The sequence below is a fragment of the Arachis duranensis genome, chromosome 5 (assembly GCF_000817695.3).
Source record: "Arachis duranensis cultivar V14167 chromosome 5, aradu.V14167.gnm2.J7QH, whole genome shotgun sequence".
Taxonomy (NCBI): domain Eukaryota; kingdom Viridiplantae; phylum Streptophyta; class Magnoliopsida; order Fabales; family Fabaceae; genus Arachis; species Arachis duranensis.
In genome coordinates this window covers 80614251-80633690 of record NC_029776.3, presented here as the reverse complement: position 1 = coordinate 80633690, position 19440 = coordinate 80614251, and the positions used below count along the sequence as shown (strand labels likewise).

Below are 19440 nucleotides of genomic sequence, written 5' to 3'. Positions count from 1 at the left end.
ATATTAGAAATATAAAAAGTTATGTTACTTATTAATAATTATTAATTAACCCTTGTCCGATGAAAAGAATAAAAGGTTATGGCAATGTTTGCTATGGTGGTCCAATATTCTGTGGGAATTTTATTTTTTATCTGCTATCCGTCAAATTTATTATTTCAACGGATTGAAAATAACTTTATGCAAAAAACCAAATATTTCACGTTTTTGTCCTATTTTATTTGGTTTTGCATGTATCAAATTATTCAAATTTTTAAAAAAATTACTATACCGGTTCTGTTCAACTATTTTGAGATCGTGCATGTGATTTGCCAAAGAAAAAAGAATTAAATAAGAGTTTATAGATATAATATAAGTTAATTTATATATAGTGTACTAGCTTTTGGAAGGTGTGGAAACAGCATAAATGATTTAAATCAAAGAATCTTCCAAATAATCCAATATTTTGGAGCACATGATGGTGCTGACTAACCCGAAATTATAAGTTAATTAAGAAATAAGCACGACTAATTATGGTTTATAGTGGTATTACCATATTTTGTAATAAAACAAATCAATGGAAGACCCTATTGTTCAGGGCCCAAAAGATAAAAAAAAAAACTTTTTGCAGAAACATGCTTTTTCAGTTATCATGACCATTATTAAAGTGTTACAACTTAAATCAACTTGGATAGTTGGATTAGTCAGATAATTAGTTTATTCGTCTGTTTAAATAAGTGTTAAAATTTAAATTTTATTTTGTATATCGAGTAATTTATTGACAGTGATAGACTTTTAAATGAAATTCAGATTTAACGAATTAATCCTTAACCTATTAAGTTAAAAGATACGATGACAACTAAAAATTTTTTTACAACTTACAAGTCATAAAATTTCTTTTATAGGTCCCTTAGATAAATATTTTGGTGTGTTTTAACAATATATGTTTAATATATATATATTTTAATATAAATATTTAATTCTAAATTTTAAAAATATAGACACCTAAATAAAAACTATAAAAACCTAATCAAACCTTAGAAATATCATTCAATCAAGTTCATGATATAATAACAATCCTGTTATTTTAAAGCTTATATTTATATTTAAGATGTTATATATTATATAATCTTGGTAAGGTGTTACGGTGGAGCTGGGAGCAGAGGATAGAAACCCAGTTTGAATTTGAAAAGTGCGACTAAATGCGACGGAATCTGTGCCCACATGCATGGAGCTCTATCACGCTCTCTTCTCGGCGCGTGTCCTCCATTCTCTTAACGGCCCACGTGGCAGACGTAGCTTGCTAGTCAGAAGTGGGACCAACAGAACCCGACATATTTATCTCCTACATTTATTTCCTCGTTTATTATTAAATTTTTTAAACCTCTTTTTATTGTCAAAATTGTTGAATCAAACCTGAAAAAAAACTACTAAAATGATTAAGTAATATTTTAGTTAGCCATAAATTAAGTTACCGAGACTAAAAATAAAAAATATAAATTTTAAGGTAATTAAAATTTTATTTTATTAATTTTTTACAACATTTTATTTTTCTAAAATGATTATTAACATTATACAAAAAATTTTAACGTTAATTTTTAGATCAATTGGTCCCTTATGACATTATCATTTTTACTTTGTTTCTTGTAAGAGACACCAAATTATAATGAGATGGGAATGTTGCTCAAATTATAATACCTTGGTTCAGGTAATAACATTTTACTCAACAAATAATGACAACTGTCTAATTATAACATTGACATAATTATTTGCCATTATATTAGATAGTGATAGTACTATTGTCTGATAATAAATATTAGCTGAATGCTATGGTATTTGTTATATTGTACCTAAGTTATTAAAAAAGATAAATAAATAATATTTAATAAAATTTATATAATTTATTTTTTATTTTAAATATTTTGTTTTTTATTTTGAAAAAAAAGTTAAACAATTTAGATATTATAACAAAAATACCATATCACTTAATAGGGTTATTCACATCCCCTGCATTCTACTCTTCAACTACAATAATATGTAGAGCTCATAACATCTATTTTGCATTACTGAAAAGGAAAACAAATGATTGAGACGCAAATAAGATTAAAAAAAAGTTAATAATAACATTAATATTTATCCTACATATTTAAAACCAACATATATATATGTTAAAAGGTGAATCTCAATTTATAAAAATTATTTTTAATATAGAAATAAAAATGATGTTTTAGTTAAATATTAATATTTAAAGTGTGTTACTTATAGAAGTATAAAAAAACGTGTAACACATATTTTATATGTTACTAAAATAATGACACGTGTCCAACATGCATTATGCGTATTGTCGGAATAATTACACGTATCTAACACACATCTTACATATAACAGACATCTTATATGTTAGCTTTTTTTTTATAAAATTCACCCACATATAATTACACTAAATAATTTTATTTTTGACAAAAACACCAATATTTTTTTTTCATATAAAAAAAACATTAGCCCTCAATTTAAGTAGCTGTTTCCTAATACTGCTGTATAATCTTTGGTACACACAATATCTTACTTTTGCAGCACTCATCATAATAAAATCTAACTTTTGCAGCACACTCCAAAAGAATGAAGCTGAAAGTACCACTTTGAAAACTGTTTTGCCTAAGTATATAATAAGCTGAAGATTTATCTTTTCATTCTTTCACTTACATTCTATTTATTATTATATATATGTGTTCTAAAATTTCTTTAGATTGAATTTTTGTATTTTTATTTGGATTTATTATAAAGAGTTTTTCTTCTACAATTTTTTCTTTCAATTTTGAGCCTAAACTAAAGATTTTTTTTGTTAAAGATTAAGACACATTAATTTTACTATTTATTAATAATAAAAGACAAATTAATATAACATCTTACATATAATATGTAGACATAACATAATTCAAATAAAGTTAGTGTTCTTTAAAAATGTTTTTTATATAAAAATATTTAAGATATAAATACATATTATATCAAATAAATTAGTTAAAAAAATATTAGAGTGTATTTTTTACCGTCATTTTTAGTTATAAATTTAATTTTTTTAATTTAATAATTTAATAATATATTTTAACTATTGATAATTAATTAATAATTAAAAATAATAAATTCTAATAATGTTTTATCATTTGTTTGGTAGTTAAATATCTGGAATCATATAAGATTTTAAAATATTATTTTGGCATAACGACATTAAGTAGTAACAGAGACACATATCTAAGGAAGTAGCATCCCAATACTTGGAGCTTTTGTTTTGGAGCATGAAACCAAAGTGCAAGTAACAGACAAACAACATAAGAACCCTCACTATGTTCCAACCAAATCCAACGGTCAACATTCAATCACAGTTCAGAACTTGCATGCACACCATGAACACCACTTTTCACTCACTTCCTTTATTATCATATCTCTCTCTCTCTCCACACCCTTTGGTTCCTGACCTGTCCATTTTCTTCTGCAACTTTTGTCACTTCCTCCATTACCACCCTCTCTCCTTTGCCTTGTGGAGAAAACAGACACTACCCATTCAAGTGTTTCAGAAACAAGTAAAGTAAAAAACAGCCTTTGGTTTAAACACAACAAGAATTTGAGTTTAAAGGGAGACCAAAAAGAAAAGGACTTCAATCCTCAACCTCATTTTCATCCTTCAACTGAAAATGGGGTGTTCAGTTCCTTCATTACTTCTTCATCTCTTCTCTCTCGTAATGTTTTTGGTTTTCAACCCACCATGTGTTTGTGGAAATGTCGAAGATGATGAGCTTAAATCACTGTTGGACTTGAAGGCTGCTTTGGATCCGGACAACACCTATCTCTCATCTTGGACCATGAATGGCAACCCTTGTGGTGGTGGTTCCTTTGAAGGTATTGCTTGCAATGATCAAGGTCAAGTTGCAAATATTTCTCTGCAAGGGAAAGGTCTCTCTGGGAAGCTTTCATCTTCCATTGCTGGACTTAAGCACCTTACAGGACTCTACTTGCATTATAACTCATTATCTGGCGACATACCTAAGGAGATTGCAAACTTGACTCAGCTCAGTGATTTGTATCTGAATGTTAATCATCTTTCTGGGGAAATCCCTTCTGAGATCGGCAAGATGGAGAACCTCCAAGGTTAGATGTTATGTTTTATTTTTTTCCCTCTTGAAAACGTTGGAACTTTTTGTGGTTTTGCTTCAAATGGTTACTTGTTGAAAGCTTCTATCTCTTTATATTTTTGTGCATTTGAATGATGTTTAGTTTCCGGGTTTCACTGAAAGATTTGAGCTTTGTTGTGTTTAGTTCCTGTACCATTAGCTATCATGTCCTGTTATGGACCTTCTGGTACTTTTCCCTCAAATGGTGGTTCTCTTGCACTGCAGTGTTTCAAAGTAGTTGATTCATGAGAAGGGAAGTGAATTTGTACTTTTGTAGCTCAACGCTTTTTATTTTTTCTTTCTCTTTCGAGAAATCATCTTTGTAGAAGACATTTTAAACAGCTATAAATACAATTTCCAACCACCTGAACTCCTCTGTTTTAATTGCAAGACCTAGGTATGAACTAGGATATGAAGGGGGCAACAACGTTATTAATCTCATGTATCTGTTTCTGAACTCTATTTAATTCTTTTCCTCAAACGTTTTACCTTTTTCCTTGTGTAAATGGAGATTCTTTTCAATTAAAACTCCTGGGACTGATATCCAGGATGTAGTTCTGAGGGATAGCTTAGCTCTTTAGCGTGTTTCATTGTTTTCTCAGACACCCAAAAAATTTTTTCCTGCATTTTGCTAATGTACACAAAAAATTAAACATATTGTGATATTGATATGGGAAACAATCCCCTTCAACTCTGTTGTTGAGTCTTACAAGCTTTTTCTTGCAATAAAAAAGTTGATGTTTCCTGCTGTTTTCTTTAGATGTGAATAGCTATCTGTTGGTGATTCAAACTTGGGAGTGTGCTTATCTTGCATATGTTTTTTCTGCTTTGTAGTTTTGCAGCTTTGTTACAATCAGTTGACAGGAAGCATACCTACACAGCTTGGTGATTTGAAAAAGCTTAGTGTTCTTGCTTTGCAATCGAACGAGTTAACAGGTGCAATCCCTGCTAGTCTAGGTGATTTGGGAATGTTGATGAGACTAGATTTGAGCTCTAATAAGCTCTTTGGTTCCATTCCCTCTAGACTAGCTGATGTTACTTCACTGCAAGTTCTGGATGTTCACAACAATACGCTCTCTGGGAATGTACCTCCTGGTAACAATGATTTGCTGATGGTTACCTTAATTTGTTGGTGCTGTTAATTTCCTTGTTAAATTGTTTTTATTTATCCGAAATTATGAATCTAAACTCTAAAGTATGCTTATTTTCTTTCTTTGCTTTAATGAAGCTCTTAAGAGACTGGAATATGGATTTGTGTATGAATCAAATGCGGGGTTATGTGGAGTTGGGTTTTCATCCTTGAGAGCTTGCAATGATTCGGATCATGTCAACCCCAATAGACCTGAACCCTATGGGGCAGGAGTTAATGGTCTATCTAGAGATATCCCAGAAACTGCAAATGTAAAGTTGCCTTGCAATGGAACTCGGTGCCAAAGTTCATCAAAATCCAAGCACACATCTGTTACGGTTGGCATAGTTCTGGTTATGATTGCAGTATCAGCAATTGGACTTCTGACCTTTACATTGTACCGTCGACGGAAACAAAAGCTTGGAAATGCTTTTGATATCTCCGAGAGCCGCCTAAGTACTGATCAAACCAAGGGTATATATAGGAAAAACGGTTCTCCTCTAGTGAGCCTTGAGTATGCCAATGGATGGGACCCTTTAGCTGATAGCAGGAATTTCAATGGAGATAGCCAAGATATGTTCCAGAGTTTCAGGTTCAACTTGGAAGAAGTAGAGTCGGCAACTCAGTATTTCTCAGATATGAATTTGTTAGGTAAGAGCAACTTCAGTGCAACATATAAAGGAGTTTTGAGAGACGGGTCTGTTGTTGCTGTTAAGAGCATCAGTAAAACTAGCTGCAAATCAGATGAAGCTGAATTTTTGAAGGGCCTGAACACTTTGACCTCACTGAGGAATGAGAATTTAGTGAGGTTGAGAGGATTTTGCTGTTCAAGGGGACGAGGTGAATGCTTCCTTGTCTATGATTTTGTGCCTAATGGAAATCTGACGCGCTACCTAGATGTGAAGGAGGGTAACGGAGAAATCCTGGAATGGTCAACTAGAGTTTCTATTGTGAAAGGCATTGCCAAAGGTTAGTCTTCTATTCTTTGCCCTTACATTCAAGTAGTTCAGCATTCCAATATGGTAACCAACTAACCATCCTAAAGTTGTAATCTGTCCGTATTCTTTTATTTGTCGTTGCGAAAATTTGGCACATCCTTGGATCGAGGTTTCTGGATACAGATTGTATTCCGATACACTGATTTGGATCTTAATAAAAAGGATGGAATGAATTTTCGAAGTGACATATAAAAGGAGTGAAGGCTTAAAGTTTAATTTCTGCTTTAGTTGATTTGCATCTACATGAATTTTTTTCATTTTGATGAAGTGTTTTATTTTATTTATTGAATTTAAGTAAACATGAACCATATGATACACTATTAATCTTTACAAGTTTCTCGTTTATACTGAACCTTGTTTCTTTTTTCAGGTATAGCATATCTACATGCATACAAGGCAAACAAACCGGCTCTTGTTCACCAAAACATCTCTGCGGAGAAAGTACTTGTCGATCAGCGATACAACCCGCTGCTTTCAGATTCCGGCCTGTACAAGCTTCTCACTAATGACATCGTTTTCTCTGCATTAAAGGCCAGTGCTGCCAAGGGTTATTTGGCTCCTGAGTACACAACTACAGGCAAATTTACAGAGAAAAGCGATGTGTATGCTTTCGGGGTGCTTCTTTTCCAGATCCTCACAGGGAAGCAGAAGATAACTTGCTCGTTACGCCTTGCCGTGGAATCCTTCAAGTTCGAAGAATTCATCGACCCGAATTTGCATGGCAGATTCTTTGAATACGAGGCTGCTAAACTCGCAAAGATGGCTTTGCTTTGCTCCCACGAGTCTCCCTTCGAGAGGCCAACAATGGAAGCCATTGTTCAAGAACTCAGCAACTGTAGTAGCTGTCTCTGATCACAGTAACCAAGCCGTTTTGATTATCATACCATCAAGATATAGCTACTCATGGTAGTGACATTGATTCTGTGTCCTTAACTAAGGACTACCTTGTTCTGTGAATGTCTAGGACAGTAGATTGTAGTTTGTAGCCTGTTATTAAGAATTTCTCTAATCATATGCTATTTTGTCCAATTGTTTTTGCTTTGTTTATTTTGTGTGTTTATGTTTATGGTGAAATGATGAATGGCTCTATTTTGAAATGTCCTTTTTACAGAGACAAGCATAAACAAAAAGAAAAATCAGATATATCTCCATCAATGGTGGTAGTGTGCACATAACATCATGATGATTCAGGAATCACATTCCCTTTTCAAATTTCCAATAGGAATAAATGCTAATTGAATGAACCTATCTGCACGTTTTTTGGTAGTCCCCTCCTTTTTAAGTTGTGGCTAAATCAGGTTATTTGAGCCTTTTCTTTTGCTTTCTACTTCTGTGGCATGGCAATAAGAACAATATAATACAACTAGAAAAATATGCTGATATTAACAAATGACTGTTAATATATACTTGTATTTTTTTTTCTGTTATGATTTTAGATCAATGTATCTGAATATACAGTTAAAGAAATATGCCAAAAAATTCAGATAATGACAACACAAAAAAATGCACTGAAGGAGTATAGTAGTGTAACTTTAAATGATAATGTGCACGTAAGGTCTTGGTCTAGTGGTCATCTTCTGACATAAGTCATACTTACATTTTTTGGGTGCATATTTTGTTGAACCTTACGTTAATGCGAAATGCTTGTGCACCAGGCTGTCCTACCATTTTTGTGTCACATGGATATCTACAAAAAATTCAGTTTTTGAATTGTTAAATCCACCCTTTCTTTCTTTCTTTCTTTCTTTTCTTTTCTTTTCTTGTTTGGTTTTATGTCAAGAACTATTATGGACCATATTATATAAGGTATAATACATGGAAGTTGTGAATTGTGATAACAATGTGGGTCTCGATTGATGCTATCATTAAATGTTTAGATAATAAGATTTTAACAAGCATGCTTGGTGCGTTTGTTAAAATCTTTTTCGTATTTCAAAACGCTTCAGTGGCGTATGATGTATGTGACATGCAGGATTTAAGAATTTCACTTAGGGTTTGGTGTGGTCCTCACATAGTCACATGTTGAGAAAAAGTTGTTGGACATACAAAGACAATAATGACCTTTTTGGGTGAGATTTTTTTTGGTGAGCTTGAAAGATGCTGTACAGTTATAAACCATTTGGGTCCATTCTGCATGTTATGTACCCAACCATCCAACAGGCCTATTACATTTTCTCTATTTCACCCAATTGTTAGTTAACAACTTAACATTGACCCCACTCCCCACTTTCCAGTTCCCAGCCCACTTATATTCTGGCCCAAACAAAAAAACAACAAAATTCTAAATTCAAATAAAAAAACAGAAATGTTTAGTTAAAAAAAAATTAACCAAAAATAGTTAAAATTTATTTTATTTAGTATTCATTAATTATTGTTATAATTAATAAATATTAAACATGCATAAGTAATAATAAGTAAAGTATTTAACTAATAGCCAATGAGTTATAACTCAAATAACATAGTCTCTCCATACTCATTTAGAGATTGCAGTACGAATCTCATTTCTAACTTTGAAAAAAAAATTATTTAACTAATAACAAGCAACTGAAAATGTCAAATACAAGATATTTGAGGAAACATAATTTTGACTTAATAATCTAGTTTGGCATATCTTTGTTATTTTAACTTGCAATGATTTAATTACTAGACGTTTCAATCTAATGACATTCTCTAATTTATCCCATCTTATGAATGTTATAGTATTAAGTATTAATAATTTATTTATAAATTAAATTTAACAGCACAATAATGATACATTATTGTGGAATTCAATTGTTGCCCTTGCAATAAGGACACTGGAGCAGTAGTGATTATTCCCTAAGCATGCAAGCACCAATTAGCTGTTGTTGACTGCTAATTAATAAAATGTTTTCTGATCAATGTTAAATAAATAAATAATAATATTAATATTAATAATTGTTTACAATCTTGGATGATACTGTATATTATACTATACACCTATATCCATGTATCCAGCATTACCATAAGGTTTTTGCTGTAATGTGGAGAGACAGAATCACAAGCCTCATGTTAGAGCATAGCAGGTAGAAGCTTCATCATCATAACTTGGTTTTTAAATTAATTACACTTTTAGTTTCATTATTATTACAATTTAGCAAGAAAAAAAATCTATTAAAGACATTGGTTAAGAGAATGAAAAATGAAAAGTTTGATTTTTCCCAAGAATTTATTGCATAAAAATTTAATTTCTTTTTATTTGACTTACATTTTCTATGTAAATTTTCTAATTATTATATAGTATATTTATATAGTACTCTTAGGACATATGCTAACATTATTATTATTATTATTATTATTATTATTATTATTATTATTATTATTATGTACAGCCTGGTGTCTGTACTTTGAGGTTAGGGACTTAATTAGGCTCTGTTTGGCTTTAATTAATAATCAAGTGGGACTCATCAATGGATCAATAATGAGTATCCAAATTAAATCTATCATTAGGCCAGGGGAGAATTAAAGTAATAAGAGGTGGGAAAGATGTTCAATCATGATATCAACTCATCAAAAAGCTTACCATAAGTTAATTATTCAAAGTTTGGTTTTGGTGGGTAATTAAGAAACTTAGGCTAAAAAGCCAACTTAGAAATAATGAATAGATAAATTTTAATTATATATATGACATACTAAATCAATATAATTACATGCGTTTCGGGAACTATTAGGAAGAATAATGTCCATATCTCTCGTGTACACAATTAAATTTCAAGTGTGATTTATAAAGTTGACATAAATTAAATTTTAATTAGCCAATAATATACATTTTTAATAAGAAAATCATAAACTTATTGTTTTAAAGTTTTGAACAAAGATATACATTAATGATACGATATTAATTCATTTTATAATATATTAATTAATATGAGTTTAATTTTAATATATTTATAAGATAAAAAAATTTATACACGATGATTCAATTAAATTTAAAAATATAATTACTTTTTTTAAAATTAATTATTTTTACTAATATGGTGTAATTGATAGTTGTAATGCTTAATCAATTATCACTTTGTTATTAGAACATAACTAAAAGGAATCACCCAAAAATTTCAAAACCAATTCATCTAATAATATATATTTATATATACATTTAGAATAGTACTATCTACTATGAGCTTCTTCTTAAGAGAAGCAAAACTTAATTAACACCCCCTTAATTTTTTTTTCTGAATCCTAAATATTTATATATATGTTTTAATTTTAATTTAAGCTTGAATAACTTTTCCTTGTGGAAACCTAACCCTGAAAACATGTTCTTCCCCAGTGCATTTATCAACCTTAACAATCCAACGACTCTTGATCTTGTTGATTCCATGTTTTGGAGTATGAACTGTGCTTGATCCAAACCTAGTTACAAATAATCCTTCTCCAATTGGAAGTAACTGAGTTCTTGAACCACAAGATGATGAAGAGGACCACCTAGACCCTTTACACACAAATGCATTGTAACCAACCACCAATGTCCCATTTTGCTTCCTTCCACCAACTTGAACTGCCTTCAGAATCTCTTCATGGTTCTTGAGCTTGCAATCGATGAGGACGAAGTCGGCGGCGGCGTACTGGTTAAGGAGAAGGATCTCAGCCTCTCCAACCATGAATTCGACTTCATTTGATGCTGTTCTTCCAACAACATACTTTGACCCATTTAAGTCTTCATGAGTTGGAACAATGCAAATCACGTGTCCCCCGGTTTGATTTGCCGCCTCTACTAGGGCTAGTAAGGTGGCTGAGTCGGCCGCCCCGGCACAAGCCACCACCATTAGCTGCGCATTGTTCCCGGCGGCCAAGGCCGATATAAACTCCGCCACAGCCGGTTCTTTCGCTTTTTGTCCCTGAAAAATAAAAAGTCTTATTAAAAACGATAATATTAGTTGTACATTAAAATTAAAACATATTTAATAATCGAATTTAGACAATTAAATATGTTTGTTTTTATATGTACAAATGATGTTATATTTTAAAAAAAAAAATACTAACCATTTTCAAAGTGTTGAGATAGGCCTTAGTGGCATTTTCTGCAGACCAACAAGCCATGGTTTGTATTTTTGGGTGGAAGAGAATAAAATTGTTCACTTGATAATGCTTTGAGATGATGGAAATGTTTGAGTGAATTGGTTTTTGGTTATTAGGAGTGTATATATAGGATCACATTACAAGGGACCTAGCTGGACCAGTGTGGGTCATGTGCTCTTCCAACTAGCTTAGGACATAGAAAATTAATTAAATATTGTATTCTATATAATGCTACTGTCTTGTTGGATATCATGTCTATCAAGACGTGTTTTATTTTTTATTTTTTATAGATATATAAATAAATATATTTTCATATAACACATAAATACAAAATCAACTATAGTTTAGTGAAAGTAACGTCTAAACAGAAGCTTTTTTATTTTTTATTTTTTTTACCAGTAGAGAAATTCAAATTCACGACTTCTTAAATAAATATAAAAAGGTTATCATTTGAGTTATAACTCATTAGCTCTAAAATGCAACTTAAGTATATATTAAGCTCAAATTTTCATAAAATCATAAATTTAATTTTAATATACTACTAATCAATTATTATATAATCTTACATCAACAAATTTTTATTCTTAAATTGTATGTATTTATTGATATTATTATTGGATATTTTTTTAATATTTAATTATTGGTTGATTTTTGAAATAGTTGGTTAAATTAATGTTGACTCCAAATTGTTTTCATATCATAAACTAGTACTTAGTCTTAATTAGACATGTATTTAGTCTATATTACATGAATACAGACACAAATACACAAAGAAGCATATATATAAAGATATACAAATATTTTATTGTATTTAATAATAATAAATAAGACACGTTAATATAAACTAAATATCAATTTTAGTCTTATATTATCATCAATAGAATAAAGATAAAAATAAATTATTAAAGATAAATGAGTAAATATTTGTGTTTTATTTAATGTGTTTCAGTATTTCATTTTTTTTTAAAAATACCAAATACATATATTTTATATATATTTGTGTGTTACTGTATTCTTCAAAAATCAATGTCTCAACAAATAAATAATAAACGTATATCACCGTATCTATATATTAATTTCTGTGTCCCATCAAATAAACACATTAAGCTATTTAAGTTCTATGTATCATACAGTATCTACAACAAGCTAAGCTGAGGGGAGCTGTATTAGAAAAATGTTTCATTATTTAATTCGTAAAATAAATTAAAAAGAAAAATAGAAAAGGGATTTTCCATGATTATTGCTGATGTTGATTTTATTATAAGTTTAATTTGAACAAAATTTCTACTTACTTTTGTTTAATTGTGGATTCTTTTTGCACGGAAAAAACGTCACGGAAAAAGACAAAGTAAGTTTATATATTAATGGATTTCATCAATCTTTATGTTGACCAGATGGAACTTTCGTGAGCTTCCTGGATGTTGATATAGCGCAAATATATGCATTAAGGATAATATAATCATCATCTAGCTTTAATCACAGGTTAGGCTTATGCACATTATCAAAATTAAACCAAACTAAACAAAACAAAATTGAGCTCAGCTAATCCTACTAGTAATTTGTAAAAAAGATGTAGTTTCGTTTATGGTTCAGAATAAGCACAATAAACATAAAAGAAAAAAGGGAGATCTTTTTGGAATTAAGTCAAGCTCATTTTATGTTTTGTTATCAACTCAAGTTGATGAAATGGTTAGTATATTCATTTGTTTAAGTAATTGTCGAAAATTTAAATTCTATATTATATATACAATAACCTATTAACTATTGATAAATCTTTAAATAAAATTTAAATTTGTAACAAATTAGCAATTGACTGAATTAACGAATCTCGTGAAAAAAACACTATATATCTTGAGAAGAATAGTTCGTTTTTTAATAAAGTTGTGTTAATTTTTTTTTTATTTTTACAAAATATTTCTTCTTCTAAATGTTTGAATTATTATATTTCATGTTAACATTTACATTATCATCTTTAATTTTTAGTGTGATGACCACACTCAAATGTTTAAATTCTTCTTAATAAATTTTATTGGATATATCAGTGACTGAAATGTAATATCTACTTTCAAACATTGAGATATCAATATTGATGGCTTGATAATTACTTGCTAGTTGCGACCCCTTCACTAACATCTTTTGATAAGAACTTTGCCAAAAGAATCTTCAAGAGTTACTTATGCCGTGTTTTTCAAATTGTTTATTATTTATTTAATTTATGTAATCTTAGAAGATGGGTAACACCAATATATAATTTGATTAGTAATTTGGCTCCAAAATTCGCCGTCTTGAACCAAATTTATCGTAGGTGAGCTTCGATTCACTAACAAAACAACCGCTTAATTTTTTTTTGGTGACTTATCAACCGCTTAATTAAAACCACGTATTATTTAGCAATTATGTTAGGTCTACATTAAAAATTTAAAATTAGAGTAAATTTTACTTAATTCCTTTTAAAATAATATATAATTTCTTTTTTATAATATATTAACTTTTAATTAAATAATATTTTAATCTGATAACTAATTATATTTATAATTTGAATTACTTTAATTTAAGAGGAGTGTTATACATACAAGTTTTTTTGACTTACAAGTCTTACAAGTTGTTACACATACGGGCCTTTTAATGCGTTATTCAATCGTTTCCTGTTTTCAAAGTGCTACACTCAGAACGGTTCTTCTTCTTCTTCCTCTTCCTCTCCCTCTTCCTCTTCCTCTTCTTCTTCTTCGTTTTTTTTTTCGATTTTCCTGTTTTCAAAGTGCTACACTCAGAACGGTTCTTCTTCTTCTTCCTCTTCCTCTTCCTCTTCTTCTTCTTCTTCTTCATTTTTTTTTTCGATTTTCATGGTTTCTGAAATTAAGCTTTGAAATCGTTTTGAAGAAGAAGAAGCAGCAGAAGATGAGGAGAAAGAGAAAGAGTTCTGAATTATGCAACGAATTTTGGGTGTATTTCTTAAATCTTTTGGGTGTATTTTCGTAATCGTTTGGGTGTATATCTATAATCCTTTTGAAGATAATGGATTTCAGAAATACACCCAAACGATTACAGAAATACACCCAAATGATTACAGAAATACACACAAACGGTTACAGGAATTCACTCAAAACGATTATAGGAATACACCCAAAGGATTACAGAAATACACCCAAAAGATTACAAAACTACACCCAAAGGATTTAAGAAATACACCCAAAATTCGTTGAAGTACATCTTATGCATAATTCAAAACTCTTTCTCTTTCTCCTCCTCATCTTCTGCTGCTTCTTCTTCTTCTTCAAAAACGATTTCACCATGAAAAATCGAAAAAAAACGAGAAAACAGAGAGAAAAGAACGTAAATGAAGAAGAAGAAGAAGAGGAAGACGAGGAAGAAGAACGTGCAGAAACAAAAGAAAAGAAAAAGAATAAGAGTAAGAGGAAGAAGAACGTGCAGCAAGAAAAAGAAGAAGAAGGAGAAAGAGAAGGCAAAAAACGAAAGAAAAGAAGAAGGAGAAGACGAAGAGGAAGAAGAATGGTTCGAAGTACGTTTTGAGTTAGTTTTAATTGAACATGTAAGGTTTACAAACTTTAATCGCTTGAATATGAAGAATAACTCTTAATTTAATTAGTGTTAATATTTTAACTATAATAAAACTATTTTATAATTAAATTATTAATTTATTATTTAAAATAGATAATTATTTAATTGTTTAAAATATTAATAATCAAAACTATTTTCTTCATGTACTGTGCAATCAAAGAACACTCAACATTATTAGGTGTCTTCGGATTCCATCACTAATGCACATATAGATATGCAGAAAATACTGAGCAATCCAGCTTCTTACACTAGAAGACAATATTGATATTATTGTTCTAATTTTATTTCTTTAAAATTGTGTATCATTATTTTGATCTTAAAGAATTTCAATTTTCTGCATTAGAATAAAAAAAATTTATATTAGTTTTAGCAAAAACATACACTTCAGATATATTATTTTAATATTTTATAATGATATTCTATGATTATTAAATGATAAATATTCACGAGTCATTATATATAATTAAATTGTAGCATCGACTATAATCATAAGAACGATGGACATGAAATAAAATGTTCGTTAGAGACTGAAAAAAGACAGAAACAGAATGAAAGAGAAGGAGATTGTAAAAAGAGCGGCGCTACTTACGTCAACAACAACAATAATGCTTTGAAAAACAGCGACAGCACGATAAACAGAGAGAATGGGACACCTAATGAAATGCTGATGTTTGGGAGACGCAAGGGTGATAAAAAAAATGGGAATGAGTGAAAACCATTATAGTGAGAGAGAGAGAGTTAAAGTATTTGATTTGGGAAATAAAGTTTTTCATTTTTTTTCTGTATTTGAAAAAGAATGATTTAAAAACAATAGGCTTTAATTATTGATATTTTAAGAAATTATATAATTATTTATTTTAAATAAATATTTTAGAGATAAATATCAAATAGTACCTGACTTTTGTTATTGGCAAAATAGTTCCTAAAAGATTTTAAAATTTGACAAGTGTGTTCCGAGTTCGCTAGAGCAAATCTCCAGCAAGCACAATGCTGAAATGGCCACGCATTCTGGTGACCTGAAAAATTATCCTCCAAACCCTAATTCCTTTCTCTCAACGCAGACTTTCCCTCTATCTTCCTCCTCATCACAGCCCCCCTTTTTTCTTTGCCTCCCTAATTGCAGCAGCAAAAGCAACAATAACAGTAGAAATAACACCATCAAAATTTTAAACAAAATCAACAGAAGAACCTACACATTCAGAACATAACATTGCTTGTTTCTCCTTCTCTCTTTTTTCTATTTTTTTCTTCTCTTCTCGGAGGACCATAACAATAATAATAACAATATTCATTCACACACATACACACACATTTACACAAACACGTAACATGCATATATGAATATAAAAAGAGAAAGAGAAAAAGGCTGAGGAGCTGAGGGATGTAGCTATTCCAGATCTTGTGGAGGCTTCGATGGTAGTGGTGGTGGTCCTTGATGGTGCCCTTGCAATTGAGATTGCTATTGCTGTTGAAATTGTTACTGCAATGGGGAGAGAGAGCAAAATATGTGTTGTTGTTGTTGTTGCTTGCTGTTGATGTTGAGGTAATTGTTGCTGCGAGTAGTGGTGTTGAGGGAGGAGTATGCTTTGGGGAGGGGGCTGTGATGGAGAGGGAGAAGGAGGGGAAAATGTGCATTGGAGAGGGGGGAGGGGCTGTGATGGGCAGGGAGAAGAAAGGGAGACTGTGATGAGGAGGAAGAGGGAGGGGGCTGCATTGGGTAGCGGGAGGGCTGCGATCGGGAGGGAGATGGAGGAGGAGTCTGCGTTGGGAGGAAGTGATTAGGGTTTAAGGGATGATTTTCCAGGTCACTAGAATACGGTGGCCATGTCAGCATTATGCTTGTCGGAAATTTACTTCGGCGAGCTCGGTGACACACTTGTCAAATTTTAAACTCTTTTAGGGACTATTCTGTCAATAACAAAAGTCAGGTACTATTTTGTCAGCGCCAAAATTTTTCGGATACTGATTTAGTATTTATCTCAAAATTTTATTATAAAATAGTTCTACTATGGTTGAGATATTAACTTTAATTAATTAAAGTAACTCAAGTTACATGTATAGTTAGTTATCCGATTAAAATAACACCTAGTTAGAAATTAACACACATCATAAAGAATAAATTACATATTATTTTAAAAAAGATTGAATAAAATTCACTTAAAATTATAATACAAAATATAAATTAAAATTGAATTAAATAATATATATTTATATATAAATATATGTTAATGAATTCTAGTATAAAATAATATTTTTAATATTAATATAATATAATGTGTTTAATTTTTTTTTCAGTTTTCATATATAATAGTAAAAATTCATTTATCATGTGAAATTGATAACTAAAAGTTATTAAATGATTTTATAGGTTTGACTAAATTATTATCTATTAACGATTTTTAACTATCAACTTTATATAAAAATAACTACATATAAATTTTCATCCTATATAATTCTACACCTTATGTAATTAAATTTTGGATAAAGTTTATTTTTTGTCTCTGAAGTTTGACAAAAAATTTAAAAATATCTATAAATTTTATTTTATTTTAATTTTGTTCCAAAAATTTTTAATTTGCATCAAATATACCTCTTACAACTAATTTTTCAAAAAATTTAAGACCGATTCAACAACAATTTTATAAGAACAACTATCAATACAAACAAATTAAACATAATTTTCATATATTATTGTTAAATTAGTCTTAAATTTTTAAAAATTTAACTGTCGAAAATATATTTAATACAAATAAAAAACTTTTAAAATAAAATTAAAATAAAATAAAACTTAAGAATATTTTTAAAATTTTTACCAAATTTCAAGAATAAAAAGTATACCCTACTTTTAAATTTTGCTATTCCTAACATTAAATATTCTTGTGTATTAGCTGCGATGTCCAATGAACGGAAGCACAGGCACCATTGTAACACAATCTCCGAGTAATATTATGGTGTATTGTATAATTAATAAATTAAATTGACTTGTCAAAGAAAATAAATAACCTATATCTATGATTAATTAATTTGGTGATAACATATAATTATTATTATAGGAAGACAAATTAGACAGTAACCATGTTGGATGAGACAGTGGCACGACCATGGCGCACATAAATGAACTCTTAAGCCATAAACATATACAATATGTTTTTGCTGTACGGATAATAACGTAAATTAATATATAGCTCTATATTCTGATTTCTGATAACTATAATAGTAATATTAATAATATACTTTGAGCTACGTGTGAAAAGTGAAAACATATGCCCTTCGTTGTTATTAAATAAAATTATTATTTAAAAGTTTAAGTAATATTGTTTTTTTTTTTTTTTCTCAGCTGTACCCTTGTTTAATAAAATAACTAGAATAATAAGCTCATGGAAGAGTTGTTAATAAGAGGAATGTTGTTAAATAGTTCCTTTTTAGAAGTTTTATGAAAAAGGCATGAAATATGAATGACTATGTCAATGTCATTGTTTTTTTTCCCTAATTTGGCAAGATGCATGGGGCTCAAGTCTTTGCTCGTGTCAATTGAGTAACGAAATAGCCATTGGTACATAATTTAATTAAGCAAAGACACCCAAATAATAATAATAATCAAGCAAAGCTTTATATTTAATAACTTAATATTATATCATGATCTCCTTATTTTAATATTAGTTAATTTGTTATTTGTAAAATATTATCTTAACTTTTACTTTTTGGAGAGTTTAGAATTTGGAATTATAATTTACAGTTTAAAATTTAGTATTTAAGATTTAGAATTTAATATTTAAAATTTGTAATTAATTTAGGATAAAAGATGATTTCAAAAAAAAAAAAAGTTGAGTTGACAAATAATTAGTTTCCTGATTAAATTCTAACAACTTTGCTTGCTTGCTTGTTTTCTTTAAAAAGAGAAAAACAATAGAGAAAGTAAATTTGTATGCATATATGATTGGACAAATTTTCTTTTTTATTTAAAATATCTATTTGATTGAAAACATATAATTTATTGTACTAATAATATGTAGTGGAATTAATATTGATACATTTTTTAGTACACACTTTATATATATAGTTAAACGTTCAAATTCTAAACCAACTTTTGGGCCAAGATCTAAGGCATTATACACATTGATAATAATAATTATTATTAATTAATTGGTAGACCCTTGAGACATGCCAACACCAAACACAAATATTATTAATTCAAAGGTTGCCATATTTGCATGATTGTTAGGAAAAGAAATTCGCTGGCAATGTTACACTAAGAGGAAAATTAAATCACTGTTTGATTCCTTATGTTCTTGGAATAGCAAGCATAGATCTAGATCAATCAATCCTTGCTGCCCCTACCAAGAACATTGATAACAAATGGTTCTGTCTAAAACGGTCTTTTTCTTTTTTGCATTATATAAACTAAACAACAATTTTTATTTGTCTGATTCTGCTAGGGAGGATGGAACAAAAAAAATTGGTGGACCATATAAAAATTTATTTGAATTATTATTATCTTTTATTTAGTTAGAAAAATCAATTTGCCCTTTTTCCTTGATGGATCCTATTGGATCAA

General features: G+C 29.7%; 2 protein-coding genes across 2 annotated transcripts; one reads left to right on the top strand and one right to left on the bottom strand.

Annotated features, from left to right (window-relative positions):
• Positions 1 to 3347: 3347 nt before the first annotated feature.
• Positions 3348 to 7298, top strand: LOC107489672 (leucine-rich repeat receptor-like serine/threonine-protein kinase At1g17230). Its single transcript, XM_016110422.3, has 4 exons — positions 3348 to 4119; positions 4977 to 5237; positions 5371 to 6240; positions 6640 to 7298. The coding sequence occupies exons 1-4, from the start codon at positions 3666 to 3668 to the stop codon at positions 7119 to 7121; spliced, it is 2067 nt and encodes a 688-aa protein (XP_015965908.1). The 5' UTR covers positions 3348 to 3665; the 3' UTR covers positions 7122 to 7298.
• Positions 7299 to 10340: 3042 nt separating this feature from the next.
• On the bottom strand, positions 10341 to 11386 carry LOC107489656 (uncharacterized). The gene is made up of 2 exons (XM_016110408.3): positions 11271 to 11386; positions 10341 to 11125 (listed from the first exon to the last, which is right to left on the bottom strand). The coding sequence occupies exons 1-2, from the start codon at positions 11325 to 11327 to the stop codon at positions 10499 to 10501; spliced, it is 684 nt and encodes a 227-aa protein (XP_015965894.1). The 5' UTR covers positions 11328 to 11386; the 3' UTR covers positions 10341 to 10498.
• Between the last annotated feature and the right edge of the window lie 8054 nt (positions 11387 to 19440).